The sequence below is a fragment of the Oryctolagus cuniculus genome, chromosome 18, assembly GCF_051225735.1.
Source record: "Oryctolagus cuniculus isolate XC-2025 breed Fujian yellow rabbit chromosome 18, ASM5122573v1, whole genome shotgun sequence".
Classification (NCBI taxonomy): domain Eukaryota; kingdom Metazoa; phylum Chordata; class Mammalia; order Lagomorpha; family Leporidae; genus Oryctolagus; species Oryctolagus cuniculus.
Window position 1 is genome coordinate 13,261,044 of NC_142884.1, and position 21,095 is coordinate 13,282,138.

At 54.9% G+C, this 21,095-nt stretch overlaps 1 protein-coding gene and 1 long non-coding RNA gene across 2 annotated transcripts; one reads left to right on the plus strand and one right to left on the minus strand.

Annotated features, from left to right (window-relative positions):
- The first annotated feature begins 1,651 nt into the window (after positions 1–1,651).
- LOC100353388 (uncharacterized) lies at positions 1,652–14,917 on the plus strand. The gene is made up of 5 exons (XM_070062131.2): positions 1,652–1,794; positions 2,734–2,796; positions 7,213–7,339; positions 7,790–7,873; positions 11,514–14,917. The coding sequence occupies exons 2-5, from the start codon at positions 2,782–2,784 to the stop codon at positions 13,451–13,453; spliced, it is 2,166 nt and encodes a 721-aa protein (XP_069918232.1). The 5' UTR covers positions 1,652–1,794; positions 2,734–2,781; the 3' UTR covers positions 13,454–14,917.
- Positions 14,196–20,775, minus strand: LOC149120779 (uncharacterized). The gene is made up of 2 exons (XR_016224693.1): positions 15,594–20,775; positions 14,196–14,451 (listed from the first exon to the last, which is right to left on the minus strand). It is a non-coding gene; the product is annotated as an uncharacterized LOC149120779 (long non-coding RNA).
- Between the last annotated feature and the right edge of the window lie 320 nt (positions 20,776–21,095).

The following is a 21,095-nucleotide window of genomic DNA, read 5'->3' on the forward strand; positions in this document are numbered from 1 at the left end:
CTACCCCAGACACTGACGAGACCTCCGTCTTTTCCTGCGTGCCCTGCCCAATCTCAATTCCTGGTCCCGTCCGTCGGTGTTTCCAGGTTCTGGGTCAGAGTCTAGGCGTCCCTTCCACAGACAGGCGGCTTTTCTACTGGGACTCCTCACCGGGTGTAGCTCCGGCGTGACCGGGGCAGGGGGAGCCGGGTCCTCCAGCCTGTGCCCCGGGGTCCCCTCCCTTCCTCGGCAGGTTGCGCCCTCTTTTGGGTCCCCTGTGCCAGGTCCTTGCGATGTAGTCGTGCCTCAGAGAGCCTCACTGGGGATAACGTCTCTTCTCCGCCATGCTCCCCTGTCTGCTCCTGCCTCGTCACCAGCCCAAGCAGTGGCCAGCACTGGTCCCCCCTCTCCAAACTCTGGCTCTCAACACCTCTGCCAAGGTGCCCGTGAAGGCGCACTGTCAAAATTAGGCCCCTAAGAATGAGCTTGGGGCCGACACTGTGGCACAGGTTAATCCTCCACCTGCAGTGCCGGCATCCCATGTGTGCACCGGTTCGAGTCCCGGCTGCTCCACTTCCGATCCAGCTCTCTTGTTGTGGCCTGGGAAAGCAGTGGAGGACAACGCAAGCCCTTGGGCCCCTGCACCCATGTGGGAGACCTGGAGGAAGCTCCTGGCTCAGCCCAGCTTCAGCCATTGAGGCCATCTGGGGAATGAACCAGGGATCAAAGAACTCTCTCTCTGCCTCTGTGTAACTCTACTGTCGCTCCCCGTCTTCGTGGAGGAACGACACAGGACCCTGCGTTGTTCTTTCGTCTGCTCGGCCCTCCCCGGGTTTGCTGCTGGTTCTTCCCGGGTTGGCTGCTGGTCCTTCCACCTCCGTGGAAGGGCGGTTCCCCCTGCCACATTCCCCACTTCCGCAGGGGAGCGGCACACCGCCGGCCGGCTTTCTCGGGGGCTGCACAGGTGTTCCCTCAAGTGTTCCCTCAGATGTTCCCCTTAGATGTTCCTGGTGAATGCCGTCTCTCTCCTCCTTTATAGTCCTCCTCCGCCAATCCCAACTCGGCTGCCCACACGCCGAGTACGCTGCTCTCCTCCAATCAGTAGCAAGTCCTACAGTTTATTGGTTGAACTGGAGGCAGCTGTGCGGAAGCTGTTTACTTCTCTCCCAGCCCATACTGTGGGAGAGCAGATGCATAGAATAAGTCTTAATTCCAGTAACTCAGTCTAGTCCGGTTTGCTCCCCACACTCTACCTCTCAAATAAATATACGAAAACCTTAAAAAAATAAAGCTCAAGGTTAAGAGGTATAGAAAAGCTATTTCTCTGCACGTGAGGGAGCAAAATGACGGTGCAAGTCCCTGTCAGATCTGCTCATTTTTTTCCCCTCCATGTTGTTGTTTCCCTAAAAAAATCTTAGTTTTTAACTTATTTTTATAATGCAAACTTCGCCTCTCTATGTGGCTGAATTTTTAAAAATTTGCCGTTATGCTCTCATGAGCTTTAAAAAAAAAAGGAACAGAATCAAAACGAATCTGACAGCTAAGGGCTGCCAGCTCAAAGGAATTCCATTTAACTCAAAACAGAAGTCACGCGGTGCAAGTGCTGCCCCGCGAGCATTCTGGGAAATGTAGTCCCGCAGGCGTGTGAACGCCGAGGCACTTCCGCTCGGGCATTCTGGGAAGTGGAGTCCTGGCGCTGTGCAGCCGGAGGCACTTCCGCTCGGGCATTCTGGGAAGTGGAGTCCAGGCGCTGTGCAGCCGGAGGCACTTCCGCTCCGGGCAGGCGAAGTCGGCTCTGGGGTTTCTCGCGCGGAGGTGAGTCCACCTCCGGTCCTGCGACCTTTCGGAGCCCCTGGGGCCTGGGCGTGGGGCCCACGGTGACCAGGTCGCCGGCCCGGGGAGGTGGAGCCCGAGGCCGCAGGGGCAGCGCCCGCCCCGCAGAGCCTCCCGCGCGTGTCTGGTGGAGTCCGGGGGTCTCCTGCCCTCCGGGGCCGGCCCAGCTCTGCCGCTGCTTGGGGCAAACACTGGGCAAGTTAGTCCACCTCCGGGCGTGTGCCTCCCAGGGGCGTTAAAGGACACGTCCTATACACGGGACGCTCAGACAGTACTGGCGCCTGGGGAAATGCTGGTTGCTACCCCAAATCCCGTGCCCGAGGTGGGGTTGGAGCCGCTGCTCTCCCCTTGGTCCTCGCCCGCCTGGAGCCGCGGGGCCTGGATTAGCCTCTAGGTCTAGGGAGAGGGGATAGGGCTCCTGCATCACGTTAACCCGCGACGCCACTTCCCGGAGAGGTTTGGGTGCGCGGCCACACGTGGGAAGCGGCCGTCCAGGGTCTCCCGGGTGCACGTTTGCAGGTAGCGGCCGGCCCGGCTCGGCCAGCCTTCCCCGGAGGCGGGGGGACCTGCCTGAGCCGTCGGCTCGGGGCTCCGGGGCGCTCCGGGGCGCTCCGGGGCGCTCCGGGGGCTTTGCGGAAAGCGCACGCGTGTCCGGAGGTGGAGCGCACGGGGCATCGTCCCCGTCCGCCGGTGACCGAATTGGGAGTGGAGTTTACGCTGCCCGTCCGCAGAAACCGGTGGAGACGCGGGACTCGGAAGCCCCACGTTGGCTGTGGGGCCAGGCCCGGGGGCAGCCTGTGGGTGGGGTTGTGCACAGGGGGTCCGGGCCCCTGTCCTCGCCGAGCCGGGACAGGGGGGTGGCTCCGTCCCACGAGGCACGTGGACTCACGGCCCCTTCCCCTGTCTGTCTCCCGTCCCCAGTTTGGCCTTGGAAGAACGCTGCCCTTCCTCGGAAGGAGGAGGAGGAAGATGACCAGGCTCCGGGTGAGTCGGGTTTGCCTCCCGTCCCGAGGACCGCCCCTTGCTCGAGGCTGGAAGCCGTCTTCCCCCGGTTCGGGAAGCAGGAGGGGGACCAGAGGCACTGGAGGCCGATGCAGGCTTCTGCCTTGATTTCCAAAGATGGAGTAAAACCTGCCCCGTGGGGAGGGAGAGGGCAGCTGGCCTGGCTGCGAAGCCGCCGGCTCCCGGGCCGATACCCGGGGCCAGTCCCCGCTCCCTGCTGATGTGGGCCCGGGGCGGCTGTGACCGAGCGCCCACGTGGAGGACTTGGAGCTCCAGTCCCGGCCGTCGGGAGGGTGAACCAGTGAAGGGTAACTGGCTCCCTCTGTCCATCTGTTTCTAAGATCAATTTAATAAGAAAAAGGAACTAAATTTTTTCTCTAAATGAAAAACCACCCCTCCATGTAAACGTGTTCACAAGCCATTTGCAATAGCAAGGTGTTTTTGATTTGACGTTTGATTGACATTTTCAATGGGACATCATTTCCATAGTTTGCCTGATCTTTTTCCTCATTTTCCATATTTCTGTGGTTTATGAATCTTGCCATTTTAAAGGCATTGACAGTGCATTTTTCCTACATGCAACTTCTCTGAGGCTTTGACCATTTCTGTCCTTATTGTCGTGGCCTCTCTGTGTGGCGAGAGTGAAGTGTGTGACCTGATGAGGTCGGATCCAGCTGGGGTGAATTCAGAGGGAACTGGAGTTTTCAGTCAAGAGCTAGATTTTTAAATTGTAAGGTCAGCATCCATGTGTTATGTTTTATTAACATGTTAGTATTTTTTAAAAGTACTACATAGTTTTAAAAATCTGAGAAATCAGAGTGGGTAAAGCAGCTGCCTGCAGTGCTGGCATCCCACACGGGTGCCGGTTCCAGTCCCGGCTGCTCCTCTTCCGATCCAGCTCTCTGCTGTGGCCTGGGAAAGCAGTAGATGGCCCAACTCCTTGACCCCTGCACCCGCGTGGGAGACCTGCAAGAAATTCCTGGCTTTGGGTTGGCGCAGCTCTGGCCATTGCGGCCACTGGGGGAGTGAACCAGCAGATGGATGACGTCCCTCTCTTTGTCTCTGTTCTCTGTAAGTCTGCCTTTCAAATAAATATATATATATTTTTTTAAATCTGATAGCCCCAGAGTCTTGCCAAGTATTTACTCTATGTGATGGCACCCAAGTGAGGATTGAGATGGTTTTAGCTATGGATGGATTTTTTTTTCCTTAAAGATTTATTTATTTGAAACAGTTATACAGAGAGAGGAGAGGCAGAGAGAGAGAGAGACAGAGAGAGAGACAGAGACAGAGGTCTTTCATCTGCTGGTTCACTCTCCAATTGGCTACAACAGCTAGAGCTGGGCTGACCCGAAGCCAGGAGCCAGGGGCTTCTTCTGGGTCTCCCACATGGGTGCAGGGGCCCAAGGACTTGGTCCATGCTCCACTGCTTTCCCAGGCCACAGCAGAGAGCTGGATGGGAAGTGGAGCGGCCGGGACTCGAACCAGCGCCCACATGGGATGCCAGTGCTGCAGGCTGGGTGGGGCTTTACTCACTATGCCACACGCCGGCCGGCTTACCGTTCTTGATGGGAATCTTTCTTGATGCATGTTGTGCTCCAGTCAGGTTGAGTAAAGGGATCGCACATGCAGTATTCGGGGGATATGATCTCGTAACATTTTTAAATTTGAGCAGCAGACAGCCTCAGAGAGCTCTGACCTGCTGGTTCACTCCCCAAGTGCCCAGACCAGGGCCGGGAACACAGTCCAGGTCTCCCTCCGGAGTTTCGGGAACAGTTACTGCGCCATCACCGCTGCCTCCCAGGATCCGCGCTGGTGGGAAGTGGAGTCGGGGGCCAGAGCTGGGAATTGAATGAACTCGGGTACTCTGGTGTGCGATGTGGGCATCGTAACCTTGGGCTAAACGCTTGCTCCATGGTCTCTTAAAAAATAAGCCAAGTAAGGTAATGTCCACTAGTAATCTCCTATCAGAAGAGTTGGGAAAATTGCCAAGATATTAGTAAATAAGAGTGAACTTGACAGTGCAGGTGGCCTCTCTGGGGACTCGGCCAACTTGTCAGGTTATCTCCTGGCAGAAGGTAAGTATTTTTTGCAGCTCTGACTTTAACCTTTAAGTGATCAAACTGCACATCACTTGCCGTGGTTAAACACAGGTCATCGCTTCCGTGGAGTCGGCCAGAGTGGGCTGAAGTTGAGGACGCGCTCGGCGGCATTCAGTGAGCAGCCGCTACGTGAGGCACTGGGAAAAGTCCTCAAAGAGGGGTATTACACCCCCCCCCCCCCGGGAGACCCATGTTTCCATGAACTTCTAGAAGCCCTCATGAATCCACTCGTTGGATCCTTTCAGGGACCCTAGAAGTGAGGCGACTCGTCCAAGGTCATGAAGTTAATGCACAGAGCTTTGGAATGTGAACCGAGGTAGTCGGCTTCCAGGGTGTGTGCTCCTGACCTTGACCCTGAACGCTGCTGCGTCTGCTGGACGCATGGCTGTTCCTGGACACGGAGAATGAGTAGCACGCCCCAGAGGGTTACTGGGGGCTTGCTGGAGTGGCAAGCAAGCCGGAACAGGCGCTGGAGCAGTAGTGTGGTTTGGAAACGAACACGGTGCCGAGTTTTGTAAGAAATTCCGTCGTGTAAAGGGTGAACCCCGTGACGGAACAGTGACAGTTGGAGAGGCTGTGTACCACGTGGAAGGTGTTTTGTTTTCATTCTCCTCCGGCAGCATTTTGATGTTTTTCTGGGAGGGAAAGAGTAGGAACTCTACTAAGAGATGCTCGGGTCCCTTTTGGCCATTGGTCCCATGATGGAGGTTACGTGCACTCCACGCCGTAAGAGGTGGTGAGGTTACGTGTGTATCATGTCATAGGGAGCGGTGAGGGTCTGTGCACTCCACACTGTAGGAGGCAGTGGGGGTCCACATGCATCATGTCATAGGGGCGATGGGGGTCCGTGTGCATCATGTAGTAGGAGGTGGTGGGGGGTCTGTGCACTCCACACTGTAGGAGGTGGTGGGGGTCCGTGCACTCCACACTGTAGGGGGCGGTGGGGGTCTGTGTGCATGATGTCGTAGGAGGCGGTGGGGGTCTGTGTGCATCATGTCATAGGAGGCAGTGGGGGTCCGTGTGTATCATGTCGTAGAAGGCGGTGGAGGTCTGTGCACTCCACACTGTAGGAGGCCGTGTGGGTCCGCGTGCATCATGTCGTAGGAGGCGGTGGGGGTCCGTGTGCCTCATGTCATAGGGAGCGGTGAGGGTTTGTGCACTCCACACTGTAGGAGGCGGTGGGGGTCTGTGCACTCCACACTGTAGGAGGCGGTGGGGGTCTGTGTGCATCATGTCGTAGGAGGCGGTGTGGGTCCGTGTGCATCATGTCGTAGGGGGCAGTGGGGGTCCGTGCACTCCACACTGTAAGAGGTGGTGGGGGTCCGTGCGCATCATGTCGTAGGGGTGGTGGGGGTCCGTGCACTCCACACTGTAGGGGGCGGTGGGGGTCCGTGCACTCCACACTGTAGGGGGTGGTGGGGGTCCGTGTGCATCATGTCGTAGGGGTGGTGGGGGTCCGTGTGCATCATGTCGTAGGGGCGGTGGGGGTCCGTGTGCATCATGTCGTAGGGGCGGTGGGGGTCTGTGCACTCCACACTGTAGGGGTGGTGGGGGTCCGTGCGCATCATGTCATAGGGGCGGTGGGGGTCTGTGTGCATCATGTCGTAGGGGGCGGTGGGGGTCCATGTGCATCATGTCGTAGGGGGCGGTGGGGGTCCGTGTGCATCATGTCGTAGGGGGCAGTGTGGGTCCACGTGCTTCATGTCGTAGGGGCGTAGGGGGCAGTGTGGGTCCATGCGCATTATGTCGTAGGGGCGGTGGGGGTCCGTGTGCATCATGTCGTAGGGGCGGTGGGGGTCCGTGCACTCCACACTGTAGGGGGTGGTGGGGGTCCGTGTGCATCATGTCGTAGGGGCGGTGGGGGTCTGTGCACTCCACACTGTAGGGGTGGTGGGGGTCCGTGCGCATCATGTCATAGGGGCGGTGGGGGTCCGCGTGCATCATGTCGTAGGGGGTGGTGGGGGTCCGTACGCATCATGTCGTAGGGGGCGGTGGGGGTCCACGTGCATTATGTCGTAGGGGGCGGTGGGGGTCCGTGTGCATCATGTCGTAGGGGCGGTGGGGGTCTGTGCGCATCATGTCGTAGGGGGCGGTGGGGGTCCACATGCATCATGTCGTAGGGGGCAGTGTGGGTCCACGTGCTTCATGTCGTAGGGGCGTAGGGGGCAATGTGGGTCCATGCGCATTATGTCGTAGGGGCGGTGGGGGTCCGTGTGCATCATGTCGTAGGGGCGGTGGGGGTCCGTGCACTCCACACTGTAGGAGGCGGTGAGGTTACATGTGCTTCATGTCGTAGGAGGCGGTGACCTTCCAGGACGTGGCCGTGGTCTTCAGCGAGGAGGAGCTGCGGCTGCTGGTTCCTGCGCAGAGGGCGCTGTACCGCGAGGTGATGCTGGAGAACTTCCGGAACCTGCTGTGCGTGGGTGAGCGCGGCCCCCTGTAACGTGGGTGGCGGCGATGTCTCCAGGCACACTGCCTCCCGGGAGCACTCGGGCTTGGCTGCTCCTGGCGCCTTCCTGCTTCCCTGTTGCTGGTGGGCGGGTCCCGGGGACGGGTCAGCACCAGCGCTCTGGGCGTGGGGTGTTGCGGTACCCGAGATGGCCGGCAGTTAGGCGGTGCCTGCCTCGTCCGTGCGAGGTGCAAAGACGTTGACTGGAAACGAGTCGCCGCATCTTCTGTTTCGGTGGCCTCTGGGCACCAGTGATGGATTCCTGATGTATTTCCTCCAGCCGGTCTTGGCGCGGGTCCGGGTTTGAGAAACACTGCTGGGGCGGGGGGGGGGCAGGGGGGGGGCAGGTGACGGGATGGGTGGAGCTTACCTTGTGGGACTGGGGCTAAAATTTTCTTAATACCCTTCCCCCTTGTTTCCACAGGGCATCAGTCCTTCAAGCCAGATGTGATCTCCCAGTTGGAGAGAGAGGAGAGGCTTCGGGTGCAGGAGATCCAGACCCAAAGAGGTAGGCTGCAGGGGGAGCTGCCGTCGTAGACGGCGGCCCCGCTCCCCTGCGTGCTCCCTGAAAACGCGGGCGCCATCGCGTTTCTGTCTCGCGTCCCCGTTGCTCGTGTCCTCCAGGTTCCGAGGGAAGGCGCCGGGGGCCGCGCAGCTGGGCTCGCCTGCCAGGCCCTCGCTGATCCTGCGTTGTGAGCGTGTGGTCCCGCGTCAGAGCTTCTTAGCTTCTCTCCCTCTGGGGTGCGCTCACCCAGCTCATGTCTGAGGGGCGTCCTCCGGCCAGGCCAGCCCCTGCGTGGCCCTCCGTGCCTCAGTTTCCGCCACAGCACCACACCTCCAGGCTTACAGTTTCCTGTTAATTATGTGAAACATAACCACCGCGCAGAGCGCACCCGCTCATTTTTAGTCGACGGGGGCAGTGTGCAGGACTCGCCTCCAGCACCTGCAGCTGCTCCGGCCGGATGCGGGGACTCCGCTCCCTCCACCCGTGCCTGCCTGCCGCTGCCTGGGGCAGTCTGATCGGTTCAGCTACTTCCTGTCGGGGGACCCGGATGATACTGTCACTTGGCGTCATCGAGGTTCAGCTGTGCGGCAGCACGCGTGGGAACCCCCTTGAAGGCTGATGTTCCATTGCAGTACACGCGTGCCTTACGTGCCTTCAACTGTGTGGACGTCCCGTTGTTTGTGTTTTCACCGTTGGGAGTAGTGACCTTTGCTGTCCGAATGTCTGAGTCCCTGCTTGGCAGTGTGTGTGTGTGTAGACTTGCTGGGCGACACGGGAATTAGGCGTTGAGGAGCACCGCCCCATCTGACGTTCCCACCAGCCGTGCACAGGGGCTCCCACTCTCCCACTCCCCTCCTCTTGCCAGCACTACTTCCTGCTTTGGTGACAGTGGCCACGCGGTCGATGTGAAGTCGCCTTCATCGTGGGTTTGATTGCATTTTTCTAATGACTGGCGTTATGTGTTTCGTCATGTGCTTGTTGGCCATTTGTATAGGAATGTTGAAGCCCCTTGCCTGTTTTGTTTTTTTGAGCTCTTTATTTAATAGAGCCATTAAGCCCCTGACTATGATTTAAATTTGAAGAGTTTATCAAGTGAAAAGTAGAAAGCCCACGGTCCGGTGGGAAAACAGACAAGGGGGTGGGCGGCAGTGAGGATGTTCAACTTGACTCTCACCAGGGGGGTTTTCAGAGTCACAGAAATGGTAATACCACAGTGACGTGTACTCCCGATCAGTTCGTTAGACAGATATCTCAACGTTTTGCTAAACACTATTTCATTTTTGTCTCTATTCTGCTCTGTATTTCTTGCTAATTTGGGGTTTGATTTGTTCTTGAAATGCGTTGTTAGGTTATTGTTATTTACAATCTATTTTTGTGCTGCGAGGGAGGGCTTATTACTATAAATTCCCCTTACTAGTGCTTTTGCCCCCATCCCATGCCTTTCAGTATGTTATGTTTCTAACTGTTTCAAGAAAAGGTGATAATTTCCTTTGAATTTGTTTTGTTTTTATTCAGTTGTAGTCAGAGAAGAATGTGTGTTCTGCAGCTGTTGGGTAAAATGCTCTGTAGAGGTCTGCCCGGCCTTGCGGTCTGCAGTGTGGCTGAACTCTGTCCTTTGCTAAAAGAGGGGTGTAGCCCTGGGCTGCTGGCACCCCTCTGCCATTAGCTACAGGAGAGCGGGGCTGTGGCATGAGGCGCCTGTGCCATGACTGTCGAGTGGATTGATCGTTACTCTGGGTTAGGTGTTGATACCCCCGGTCCATGAAACACCTTCTTTCAGTCTTTGTCTTCACTGGGAGAGTCTTACCGCAGCACGGTTTTCCATACAGGCAGCCAGTCTGTGTGTCGTCCTGGGGGATTTAGAGCGCTGACACTCGTGGTTCTTACTGAGAGCCGGAGACACGCGTCCCGTCGCTCGTGAGCTTCTGTGTGCTCTGCTGCTCCTGGCATTTGCCGGGCCGTGGCCACTGGAGCTCTGACTGCTGTCCCGTGCTGCCGGTCCCTTCCGTGCCGGCTCCTCCTCCTGGGTGAACTCCCTGAGCCATCCGGAGCGGCGCTGCTGGGTCCCCATGGATTTTCTTGGGGAAAGGGCTATGCCCCTCCGTTCCTGGAGGAGGACTGCGCTGGGTGTCCTGTCCCCGTCGGCAGTCCTGTTCTAGGAACTGGACCGTACGCCTCACTCCCTACTTGTCAGGTTCCTGAGAAAGCCGGCTGGAGTCCCTTCCTGGCCCAGACCTGGTGCTTTTCCCTAGCAGTGTTTAGTGACCGTGTGTACCGCTGACAATCTCATTACGTGGCGTGGTGTCAGTCTTTCCTGGGCCTGTGGGTCTGGGTCTGTGGGCCTCTTGTGCCTGCGTAATCAGATCTGCCTCTGGACTTGGGGGTCCCAGCTGCTGTTTCTTGGAGTAGACTTTGTATACCCTTCCTTTTTCCTTCGCACTTCAAATACTGGCTCATCCGATGGCGAGCCCGAGGTCCCGGAAGCTGGGTTCTGAAGCGCTCCCTCCGCTCTGCCTTCTGGGTTCCCAGGATGTACACGTTTATCCACCTACGTCCGTAAGCTTGTTCACTCGCTTTTCTCCTCCATTTGACCGTTTCCCATGGCCTGTCCTCAGCTTCACAGTTCAGGTACTTTATCGCTAAGCTTGAGAATTTCATCTGATTCTTTATATATTTTCTTTCTGTTGATTTTTCTCATTTACTTCATGCATTATTGGTAATAATTTTTTAAAAAGCTATAGGAGGCCAGCATTACGGCACAGCAGAAGATGGCCCACGTGCTCGGGGCCCTGCTAACCCCGTGGGAGACTTGGAGAAGCTCCTGGCTTTGGCCTGGTGCACTCCTGGGCACTGCAGCCTCCGGGGAGTGAACCAGCGGATGGAAGATCTGTCCCTCCCTCTCTGTAACTGTCAGACAAATAAGTAAATCTTTAGTCTCCCTATCCTTTTTTTTTTTTTTTTTTTTAAATACTGCAGAGTCTAACCAGAACTAAATTCAAAGTGGTCTATCGTTCTCCTAATTTGGTTTAAAATAGTTTTTAAATCCTGTTAAGTCGGAGCCCTGTGTTTCCGTAGACTTTGTTCCTTTGAACACCTTCCTTCTTCGGTTCTTAGTGTGCAGAAGTGTCGGCCAGGCGTTTCACACTTGCTCCTCATCAGGAGAGCGCTTCCCGGGGTAAGAGGTCATCTAAGGCCCCTCAGGTCGCAAGCCCCCCATCCAGACAGATGCCTTCAAGGCCTTCATTACCCAGAGTCCCCGGCTTCTCGGGACCTTCGCTGTCTGGGGAGTCCCTGCGCCATGGAGCCGTCTCCGGGCCCCTGCAGCCCATGTGTGGTCACTGCTTTTCCCTCTCGTGGCCCCAGGCAAAGCCAAACAATCGCTGTTCATGTAGCTCCTGGCAGGATGTTTGGAATAAGGTCTGCTCCTCCGCCCCGGGCCGTGCCGAGCTCCGGGGGAGGCTCTGACAGCCCACGGGACGCCGCGTCTCCGCCGTGACCAGCGGGGTTCTCTGGTGCAGGCCCCCACGGGCGCTCTGGGGAGAACCTCGGGCAGACTGCTGTCGGTGCTTTCACGGGCCTTGGGCCTCCCGGCTCACCCAGGGACGTCCTCCTCTCGCTGATTGCTTTTTCTCTGTCCTGTCAGGAAGCAAGAATGGAAACAAGACGGGGACGTGTCATGATGCGGAATCGAGGTGCCTGGCTCTGGGGGACCTTTCATGCTGGCGCATCGAGCGACGTCCTGGAAGCCAGTTACCTGGAAGTCAGGACTCCGTGGTAGACGTGCGTGGAAGGAGCTCTCGGCTCCCCAGGCCAGATCGCGGCCCCTGTCGGCTGGGAACAGGACAGTCCCCTCGGGCGTCTGCAGACGGCGGCTGTGTAGGGGATCTTCCAGGGGAGCTTTCTACTATTGGAGACCAGGAGTTTGTACCCGGGGGTGCTTGCAATTCCCGGACTAAAATCTCCCTGGGTGAGACGCAGAATTGCCAGACGAGGTGTCCACAGACGCAGGGGAGGAGCAGAGGGCGCATACTGGCTCCACGTGTCGACCTCTTGAGTTGCATTTCACGCCACCACGCCGACACCCACGAAGGCGAGGAGGCCCGCGGCCTGCAGGGCCCGCCTCCCAGCCAGCACGGTATTCGCCCAGGACAGAAGCCCCACCCGCGTGAGGAGTGCGGGAAGGCCTTCAGCGAGAGCCGGAGCCTGGCCCTCGGGCAGCAGGTGCCCCTGGCGACCGAGTCCCCTGCCTGCTGCAAACCCGAGGAGGGCGCCGGCTCCGCCTCCGCCACGCCCCTTCAGGCCAGCGTGCGCGCGGGGAGAAAGCGCTACTGGTGCCACGAGTGCGGGAAGGGCTTCAGCCAGAGCTCGAACCTGCAGACGCATCAGCGCGTGCACACCGGGGAGAAGCCCTACACGTGCCACGCGTGCGGGAAGAGCTTCAACCAGAGCTCCCACCTCTACGCCCACCTGCCCATCCACACGGGCGAGAAGCCCTACAGGTGCGAGGTGTGCGGCAAGGGCTTCAGCCGCAGCACGGACCTCAGCATCCACTGGCGCGTGCACACCGGGGAGAAGCCCTACACGTGCAAGGTGTGCGGCAAGGGCTTCACGCAGCGGTCGCACCTGCAGGCGCACGAGAGGGTCCACACCGGGGAGAAGCCCTACAGGTGCGCGGACTGCGGGAAGCGCTTCAGCTGCAGCTCCAACCTGCACACGCACCAGCGCGTGCACACGGAGGAGAAGCCCTACCGCTGCGAGCAGTGCGGCAAGTGCTTCAGCCTGAGCTTCAACCTGCACAGCCACCGGCGCGTGCACACGGGCGAGAAGCCCTACCGCTGCGGCGAGTGCGGCAAGGGCTTCAGCTCGGCCTCCAGCTTCCAGAGCCACCAGCGCGTGCACACCGGCGAGAAGCCCTTCCGCTGCAGCGTGTGCGGCAAGGGCTTCAGCCAGAGCTCCTACTTCCAGGCCCACCAGCGGGTCCACACCGGCGAGAAGCCCTACAAGTGCGACGTGTGCGGGAAGCGCTTCAACTGGAGCCTGAACCTGCACAACCACCAGCGCGTGCACACCGGGGAGAAGCCCTACACGTGCGAGGAGTGCGGCAAGGGCTTCAGCCAGGCCTCCAACCTGCAGGCGCACCAGAGCGTCCACACCGGCGAGAAGCCGTTCAAGTGCGGCGTGTGTCAGAAGCGGTTCAGTCAGGCCTCGCACCTCCAGGCCCATCAGAGAGTCCACACCGGGGAGAAGCCCTACACGTGCGACACCTGCGGCAAGGCCTTCAGCCAGAGGTCCAACCTGCAAGTGCACCAGATCATCCACACGGGGGAGAAGCCGTTCAAGTGTGAGGAGTGCGGGAAGGAGTTCAGCTGGAGCGCCGGCCTCAGTGCGCATCAGCGCGTGCACACGGGGGAGAAGCCCTACACGTGCCAGCAGTGTGGCAAGGGCTTCAGCCAGGCCTCGCACTTCCACACGCACCAGCGGGTCCACACCGGGGAGAGGCCGTACATCTGTGACGTGTGTTGCAAGGGCTTCAGCCAGCGGTCACACCTCGTGTACCACCAGCGGGTCCACGCGGGGCCGTGAGGCGCGGCGCAGGGGTGTGGTGACGGGACGCCGGTCGGCCGTGGGGAGTTCCTGCAGCACCGTGAAATGTCGGAGCCCTCGGGGAGAAACTCAAGGCTGCGTTTCAGGGACTGGGTTGAGATGAATTCTCTGCAAACATCCGATTTCACGGATGAGAGAAACTGGGTTTTAGCAATGTGATGTTTTAATCAAGTGCCCACATTCTCAAGATACAATAGGGCAGAGGCATCTTAACACTGTCACGCCTACCCAGGGCAGGGGCCTTAGAAATAAAGATCGTGGGCAGGACTTCAGTGATTGACAAAGCCGATGGCAACTGAAATGTAACTTCCGTGTAGGGAAAGGATTCTCACCGCTGTGCCTCCACCATGTAGAATTGTGCTTGGCTTATAATACAGCCGGCAGTCCCTGAGGAAGGTGAAGGACGGCTCCAAGTACTCAATTCCAGTCCAGCCCCTACCCTAAGTTCACAGCTGTATTCAGAAGAAAGCCTGCAAGTAGCCTTAACATTTTCAGGAAATACTAAACTATAGGAAATCTTGTAATGATGCCGGAAATAACAAATCTGGACGAAAGACTTGTGGATGACTCCCTTCCTTCCAGCCTTGGTTCTTTGTAGAGTGTATCATCAGTTACACAGAATGAATTTTAATATTCATTTGTATCTTACAGAAAAAATACTTTTTAATATAATTTGGCACTACAATTTATATGAGTGGCATTTTTGAACCATACTTCATTAAAGGTAGGATTACTATAACTTTTAAAGTGTTATAAGTAGTTACGGATGACAGAGTTTCTTAGTAAACTTCAGTTGTTAGGAATTCCTGTCTTATTATTTCCATTCCGCTTGGCTCCTATAACATTCCTAGAAGTCCTTGCTCCAGGACCTTCTGAGTGAGAAGGGGTCTTGGCGGAGTTGAAGGGCACGGGTTCTGTCCCATTCCTCACTCCTATGACCATGCTTCCCCTACAGGGGAGGGAGGGAGACAGGACACCTGTTGGGTTTGGATGGAAATGTCAGTTAAACATAGAAGGGTGCAGCCATTAAAGCGACGGTGCAAAACGCTAACAGGAAAAGGACTCACGTTATGAAAAAGCCAAGCTGTGGCCATCCGCATAGGGATAGTGCATGGAAGAATATTAATTGCTAACAACGGTTGAACAGGGAGGGCTGAATTTTTTTTCAAGAAATTACTCACAGGGACTGTTAACAGCTGGACCAAAGCAGTGGAACTGTGTGTCAGTGAAAGTCCTTGCACATCTGTACCATAACGGCGTTCTCTTCCACGCCACGTGAACGTGTATGGATGCTCACTGTGCCGTTTCTGACAGCCAGCGATTGACAGACTCACAGAGTGCAGTGTGCGGACTCAGCTGAGGGAGGATGGATCGTAACTGCTGACCTTGTTAGGTACTTAGAGTATGATCATGTATGTGATAAATGTATATGTTACTGTTAAAGGACTAATTTTTATGCTTCTAAATCTTTATTTTCAGTGCATTCTAGCCATCAGGACAGAAAGAATAATATGAAGAATTCCCATATATACTTGGGGTCTCTAATGTGATCGGTAAGATATGCTTGTTTGCACCTGCAGCTGGTTCAGCGCCAGAACCTTATCTTCCCCTTACAGACGGCTGCACTGCTGGTCAAAGTAGGGCTGTCGAGGCCGTAATGCCAACACTGCTTTTTAGAATCCCAGAAACGTCAGGCTTTCAGAATCGGCCATTTGCTACAGGAGGGCGTCTGAAGCAGGCCCGAGCAGTTGGGGACACTGTGGTACAGGTGCGTTACTCCATAGAAAGGACCTATGAGGGCAACTTTAAAAGTTTATGGAAATGATGGAATGAAAGCACTTTGGTACAAGAAATTTTGAAATTCATGCATAGTTTTTAGTGTGCATTTCCATGAACTTTTTGAAGGCTGTTCAGGTGTCTAGAGAGAGTGTAAGAACCCTGGGAATATTTTAAATGTGCCTTGAAACAGGGACTTCCACTTGTGATAGGTGAGCAGTTTTAGTTCCTGTTGTACCAGAATTCCAGCTGACATCAAACGAACTCCAGACCGAATATTAAATGTTTCACATATTTGCAGTTTGAAACGTATGTATTGATGTGATATAGGAACCACACGTACATTTTCCTGCGTCTGTGTGCTCATCCTGCAGCTCCTCCATGTGCCTGGTTCCAGGACCGCGTCCTCTTGTGTACTCGGAGTCTTTTCTAAAACTTCGGATGCTACAGATACTGTGTAAGCAGTTGTTTATACAGAGAAAAAGAAAATGAGGCCTGCACGGGTTTAGTACAGAGCATTTTTTTTAAAAAAAATTGAGTGGTAGAGTTATAAACAGGGCAAGAGAAAAGGGACTTCCATGTGCTGGTTCACTCCCCAAAGGGGTGCAACACCCAGAACTGAGCTGATCTGGAGCCAGGAGCCTCTTCTAGGTCTCCCATGTGGGTTCAGGGGCCCAAGCTCCTTGGGCCATCTTCCACTACTTTCCCATCCCATAGCAGAGAGTGGGATGGGAAGAGGAACAGCTGGGACACAAACCATGTGGTTGCCGGCACCACAGCTGGAGGCTTAGCCTACTATGCCACAGCACTGCCCCAGTACAGACCATTAAAAGAAAAACTCACCCATGTGCAGAACTTGTGGACCCAGGATCCAAAGGCCCAACAGTCTCTCTGAAGGCAGTGGGGAATCAGCAGAGGTGGGCAGATGTTGGGGGTGGTTTCAGTACTGTGAGAGGAATGACGCGGGGCCAGTTTGCTGTTTTTTTTTTTTTTTTAATTATTTTTATTTTTTTTTAAATTTTTTTGACAGGCAGAGTGGACAGTGAGAGAGAGACAGAGAGAAAGGTCTTCCTTTGCCGTTGGTTCACCCTCCAATGGCCGCCACGGCCAGTGCGTTGCGGCCGGTGCACCGCGCTGATCCGATGGCAGGAGCCAGGTGCTTTTCCTGGTCTCCCGTGGGGTGCAGGGCCCAAGGACCTGGGCCATCCTCCACTGCACTCCCTGGCCACAGCAGAGAGCTGGCCTGGAAGAGGGGCAACCGGGACAGAATCCGGCGCCCCGACTGGGACTAGAACCCGGTGTGCCGGCGCCGCTAGGTAGAGGATTAGCCTAGTGAGCCGCGGCGCCGGCCCAGTTTGCTGGTTTTTATGGCTTTGAGTCTAAGAGCAAGTCCCAGTCTGCACCGTTCAGGGCAGTTAAAGCTGATGGAAAACTTGCAGTTTGCTGGTTCAGAAAGTGGGAAGAGTTCAAGGCCTACAGCAACACTGCTGGAAAACAGAAATGCTCCGAGGAGACGCCGCAAGTTCAGGTGTGAGTGCTGACCGAATGTGTGACTGACCCTTCAACACGGGGCAGGGCAACTTAGCCAGCCAAGCCAGCACTCAGTGAGTGGAGTGTCAGCCGTCACCCACAGGAAAGCAGCGTCCACCCAAGTCCAGCTCGGTGTCCGACAGCCTTTTAACAACTGATCTCTGGAGGAACATAACAGCACATGATATCCAGGATCCAGTCCTAAGTCACCTGAGAGGAGAACATGAGCCATTCTCAAAGGGAGAAAAAAAATCGGTGGAAATCAACCTTGAGGCAATCCCGATGTTGGAATCAGTTACAGCTCTGTTTTAAAATGCAAAGTAAAGCTGTAAAAAGGATAGGAAATAGCTGCGAAACAGAAGCTGAGAAGGCAACCCAATGGAAATTCCAGAACTGAAAAACGTGATACTGAGATAAAGTCACTACCTCATGGTATGGCAGTGAGAGTGGTGTCCATGAACGTGAAGACGCCTTAGAGGAAGCACCAGTCGTCTGAAAGACTGCCAGAGCTCACACATAGGATGGTCATGTGATCCAAGTGGACGGATGTTGTACCAGAAACTCCAAGAAGGACACACTTGACCTACATGGCCTCACAGGGGAAGTCTACCAAACATTTAAGGAAGCAGTGAAGCCAACGCTCTGTAATATCTTCCAGAAAATAAAAGCAGAATGAACAATTTTCATCTCAAAGCCAGACACTGTAGAGATTAATCTACACCCTCCTTAAATAATGAATCGAGATAAAAACTCATAGAATGTTCACAGATTGAGTCCAAGAGTGTATAGAGCATTACATGCCATAACCAAGAGGGAATTATCTCAAATTGGAAATTCATGCAACCCATCACATCAGTAGGCAACAGAAAAATCAGCACAAAGTCTAGGAACAGGAGGACTCTCACCTCAAGGAAAGCCATTAAACGAAGCCTGTAGGCAGCACAGTACTTAATGGTGCCAAGAGGCTCCCCCCTTCCCCCCCCGTCAAACAGCAAGGCTGTCCCCTACACAATTCCTATTCAGTACTCTGCTAGACGTACTAGCTAACGCACTAAGACAAGGAAATTAAAGAAACAGTGATTGTGCAGGAAGAAATGAAGCTACCATTGTTCACAGGTAACATCATTGTTAGTGGAGAAGAGCCCAACAAACAAGGAACCAAAACTTGGAACTAATAAGTAGTCAGAAGACTGTTAATACACAGGCCAGTTGCTAGCAGTGGGCACTTTGAGGCAGCGGTCCAGCCGCTGTTTGGGCTGCCTGCATTCCATACTGGAGTGCCCAAGTTTTATTCCTGACTCTACTTCCTATTCTGCTTCCTGCTAATGCACACACTGGAAGACCACAGGTGCTGGCTCTAAGGACTTGAGTCCCTGCAGCCTACATGGGAGACCTGAATAGAGCTGCTAATGCCTCACTTCAGCCTGACCCAGCTGTGGTGGGCATTTGGAGAGTGGAGCAGTGGACAGTAGATCTCTAGCTCTCAAGTAAAACTCAGTTTGCACTACTACATAGCAGCAATGAACAACTGGAATGCAGAATCAAAACCAATACCATTTAGTTGAGCTCCTGAAATAAATACTCAGATATAAATTTAACAAAATATGGTAACCAAATGAGTATGACTATAAAATGGATAAAAGAAATCGGTGATCTGAATGAATGGAAGGATACTCCATGTTCATGGACAGAAAGACTCGATGTTGACAAGATGGCCGTTCTCGCAGTTTGATCCAAAGATGGAATGTAATCCCAGTCAGTATCCCAGTAAGTTATCTTGTGGTTATTGACAAACTGCTGCTAGGGCTGATGAGTGTGGAGAAACCAAAGGCCCAGAATAGCAGCACATGGCGGGGAAAGCAGGCCTGGCACCATCGGACCTCAAGATGCACTTCTGAAGCCACAGTAATCAAGACTCCGTGGTACTGGTGAAAGGGTACACAGGCAACTAAGCAAGCAGGGCCCTTCTGCCAAGGGCCACTTAGATATTTTGCACATCAGTTGCAGGCCATACAAAATCATCAACCTCAACTTCACCCTGCTATAGACTTACTGAATTTTGAGTCCCATATGCGGTAGCCTTGCCAGGATCAGACCAAGTGACTTCTGGGTCTTACATGGCCCACAGGCCAGATGTTCCCCACCCCTGGATGGAACAGAAGCCAACTGACCAAAGGTGGCGTTTCAGTGAACAGCTGAACAAACGACATGCAAAATGAAGGGGGAAAATGTAGACCTAGACCTTGAACCACTCAAAAGAATCAGAGTGGGCCAAAATTAAAACCCTGCCCGTTGAAGACACTATGAAGAGAATGAGAAGGGGCTGGCATCGTGGTGTAACAGCTTAAGCCACAACCTGCAAAGCTGGCTTCTCATCTGGGCAGTGGTTCAAGCCCCTGCTGCTCCACTTCCAATCCGGTTCCCTGCTAATGGGCCTGGGAAAGCAGCAGAAGATGGCCCGAGTGCTTGGGCCCCTGCACCCGTGTGGGAGACCTGGATAGAGCTGCTGGCTTCAGCCTGGCCTAGCCTGGCCCAGCCTTGGTTGTTGTAGCCTTCTCGGGGAGTGAGCCTATGGATGGAAGACCTCTCTGTCTCTCGTATCTTTCAAGTAAATAAATTTTTTTTTAAAAAAAGAGCTACATGCCATCTTCAAGAGGCATACCTTAAATGGAAAGATGTAGCTAGGTCAAAAGTACATAGTTGGGGGCAGTGCTGTGGCATAGTGGATAAAGCCGCAACCAGCAGTGCTGGCATCCTATATGGGTGCCGGTTCCAGTCCTGGCTGCTCCACTTCCGATCCAGCTCTCTGCTGTGGCCTGGGAAAGCAGTAGAAGATGGCCTAAGTGCTTGGGCCCCTGTACCCAAGTGGGAGACCCGGAAGAAGCTCCTGGCTTTGGATCAGCACAGCTTCGGCCATTGTAGCCAATTGGGGAGTGAACCAGTGGATGGAAGACCTCTCTTTCTATGTAACTCTGACTTTCAAATAAATAAATCTTTAAAAAAAAGTTCATAGTTTAAAAAGTCCACATGAAGAGTCGGCACTGGTGGCTGTGAGTACGTCGGGCAGGCTTCTTCACCAGGCTTCTGCCCGATGTGAAAGTTTTACAAAGACGCGAGGGCTGGTGCTCCAGCAGCACCTAGGAGTGTCTGCGCCGACGCAGTTTCAACCTATGAGAAGTCACACTTGGGAAACCAGCGAGAAACGGGACAATCCAGAAAGGGTGTAGCCGCTCTCCCAGGAACTTAGAACAACCAGCCCCGAATCGGGAAGGTCTAGCGTGGGTATCAGCCCCTGGGCCTGCTGGAGATTCGGGGAGCGCTACCCCAAGAACGACGGAATACGGTTCACTCAACTGGGTGCTTGCACAGTGATCTGGAAACTACCAGTCTGCATTTTACAGAAACCCAAGTTGTAGGTTCATCCCCATCAGTACGTAACTCATAGGGATTTGCAGCCTATACCTCTTCTAAACCACGGGACAGGTTATCTGGACTCTATCAGGATTTTCAAGACCAAACCCAAGTTTCACCAGGTGGGGGGAGGGGGAGGGATGGATGACCGTGGGAGACCCGGAAGAAGCTCCTGGCTTCTGGCTTCAGATAGGTGCAGCACTGGCCGTTGTGGCCACCTGGGGAGTGAACCAGTGGATGGAGGATGCCCCTCCCAGCCCATCCTGCCTCTGCCTCTGTTAAAAAAAAAGTTTCTTTGAAAGCCAAACGTGAGGGGCTGGCATCGTGGAGCGGGGAGTCAAGCCGCAGGCTGTGACGTCGGCACCCGCGCTGGAGCACCAGTTCCTGCCCCGGCTGCTCTGCTTCTGACCCAGCCCCCTGCTGACGCACCGGGAAGGCAGCGCAAGATGGCCCGAGGGCTCAGGGCCCTGCACCCACACGGGGGTCCAGATGGAGTCCTGGTTCCTGGCTTCAGCTCGACCCAGAACTGCTGCTGCAGCCTAGTGGGAGTCAACCAGTAGACAATCTCTCATATGTGCGTGTGAGCCCACACACACACCACTCTTTCAAATAAAGAAATTAAAAAAAACTAAACATGAGACTATCATATTGACTTGGCAGTTGCAGTCCTGGGTATTCATCTGGGAAAATGGAACCCTATCTGTACAAAAACCTACATCCGAGTGTTTGTAGTTGCTATAATTTTGGGTATTACAAATATATAGCTGAGAACAACTTTGTGGCTTCCCAGGTTAGGGTTGGGGAGCAGGGCCTGGCTGCACTGGGGTGACGAAAGGAGTTTCTTTGTAGTTGCCAAAATCTGCGCAGGGCACAGAATTGCACGCTATCTCACACACATACCTAC

Bases quoted from the DNA above. Each gene is read 5' to 3' on its own strand.
- LOC100353388 (XM_070062131.2), top strand. The intron at 7,340-7,789 runs GTGAGCGCGGCC...TTGTTTCCACAG, and splicing joins CCGGAACCTGCTGTGCGTGG to GGCATCAGTCCTTCAAGCCA. The intron at 7,874-11,513 runs GTAGGCTGCAGG...CTGTCCTGTCAG, and splicing joins GGAGATCCAGACCCAAAGAG to GAAGCAAGAATGGAAACAAG.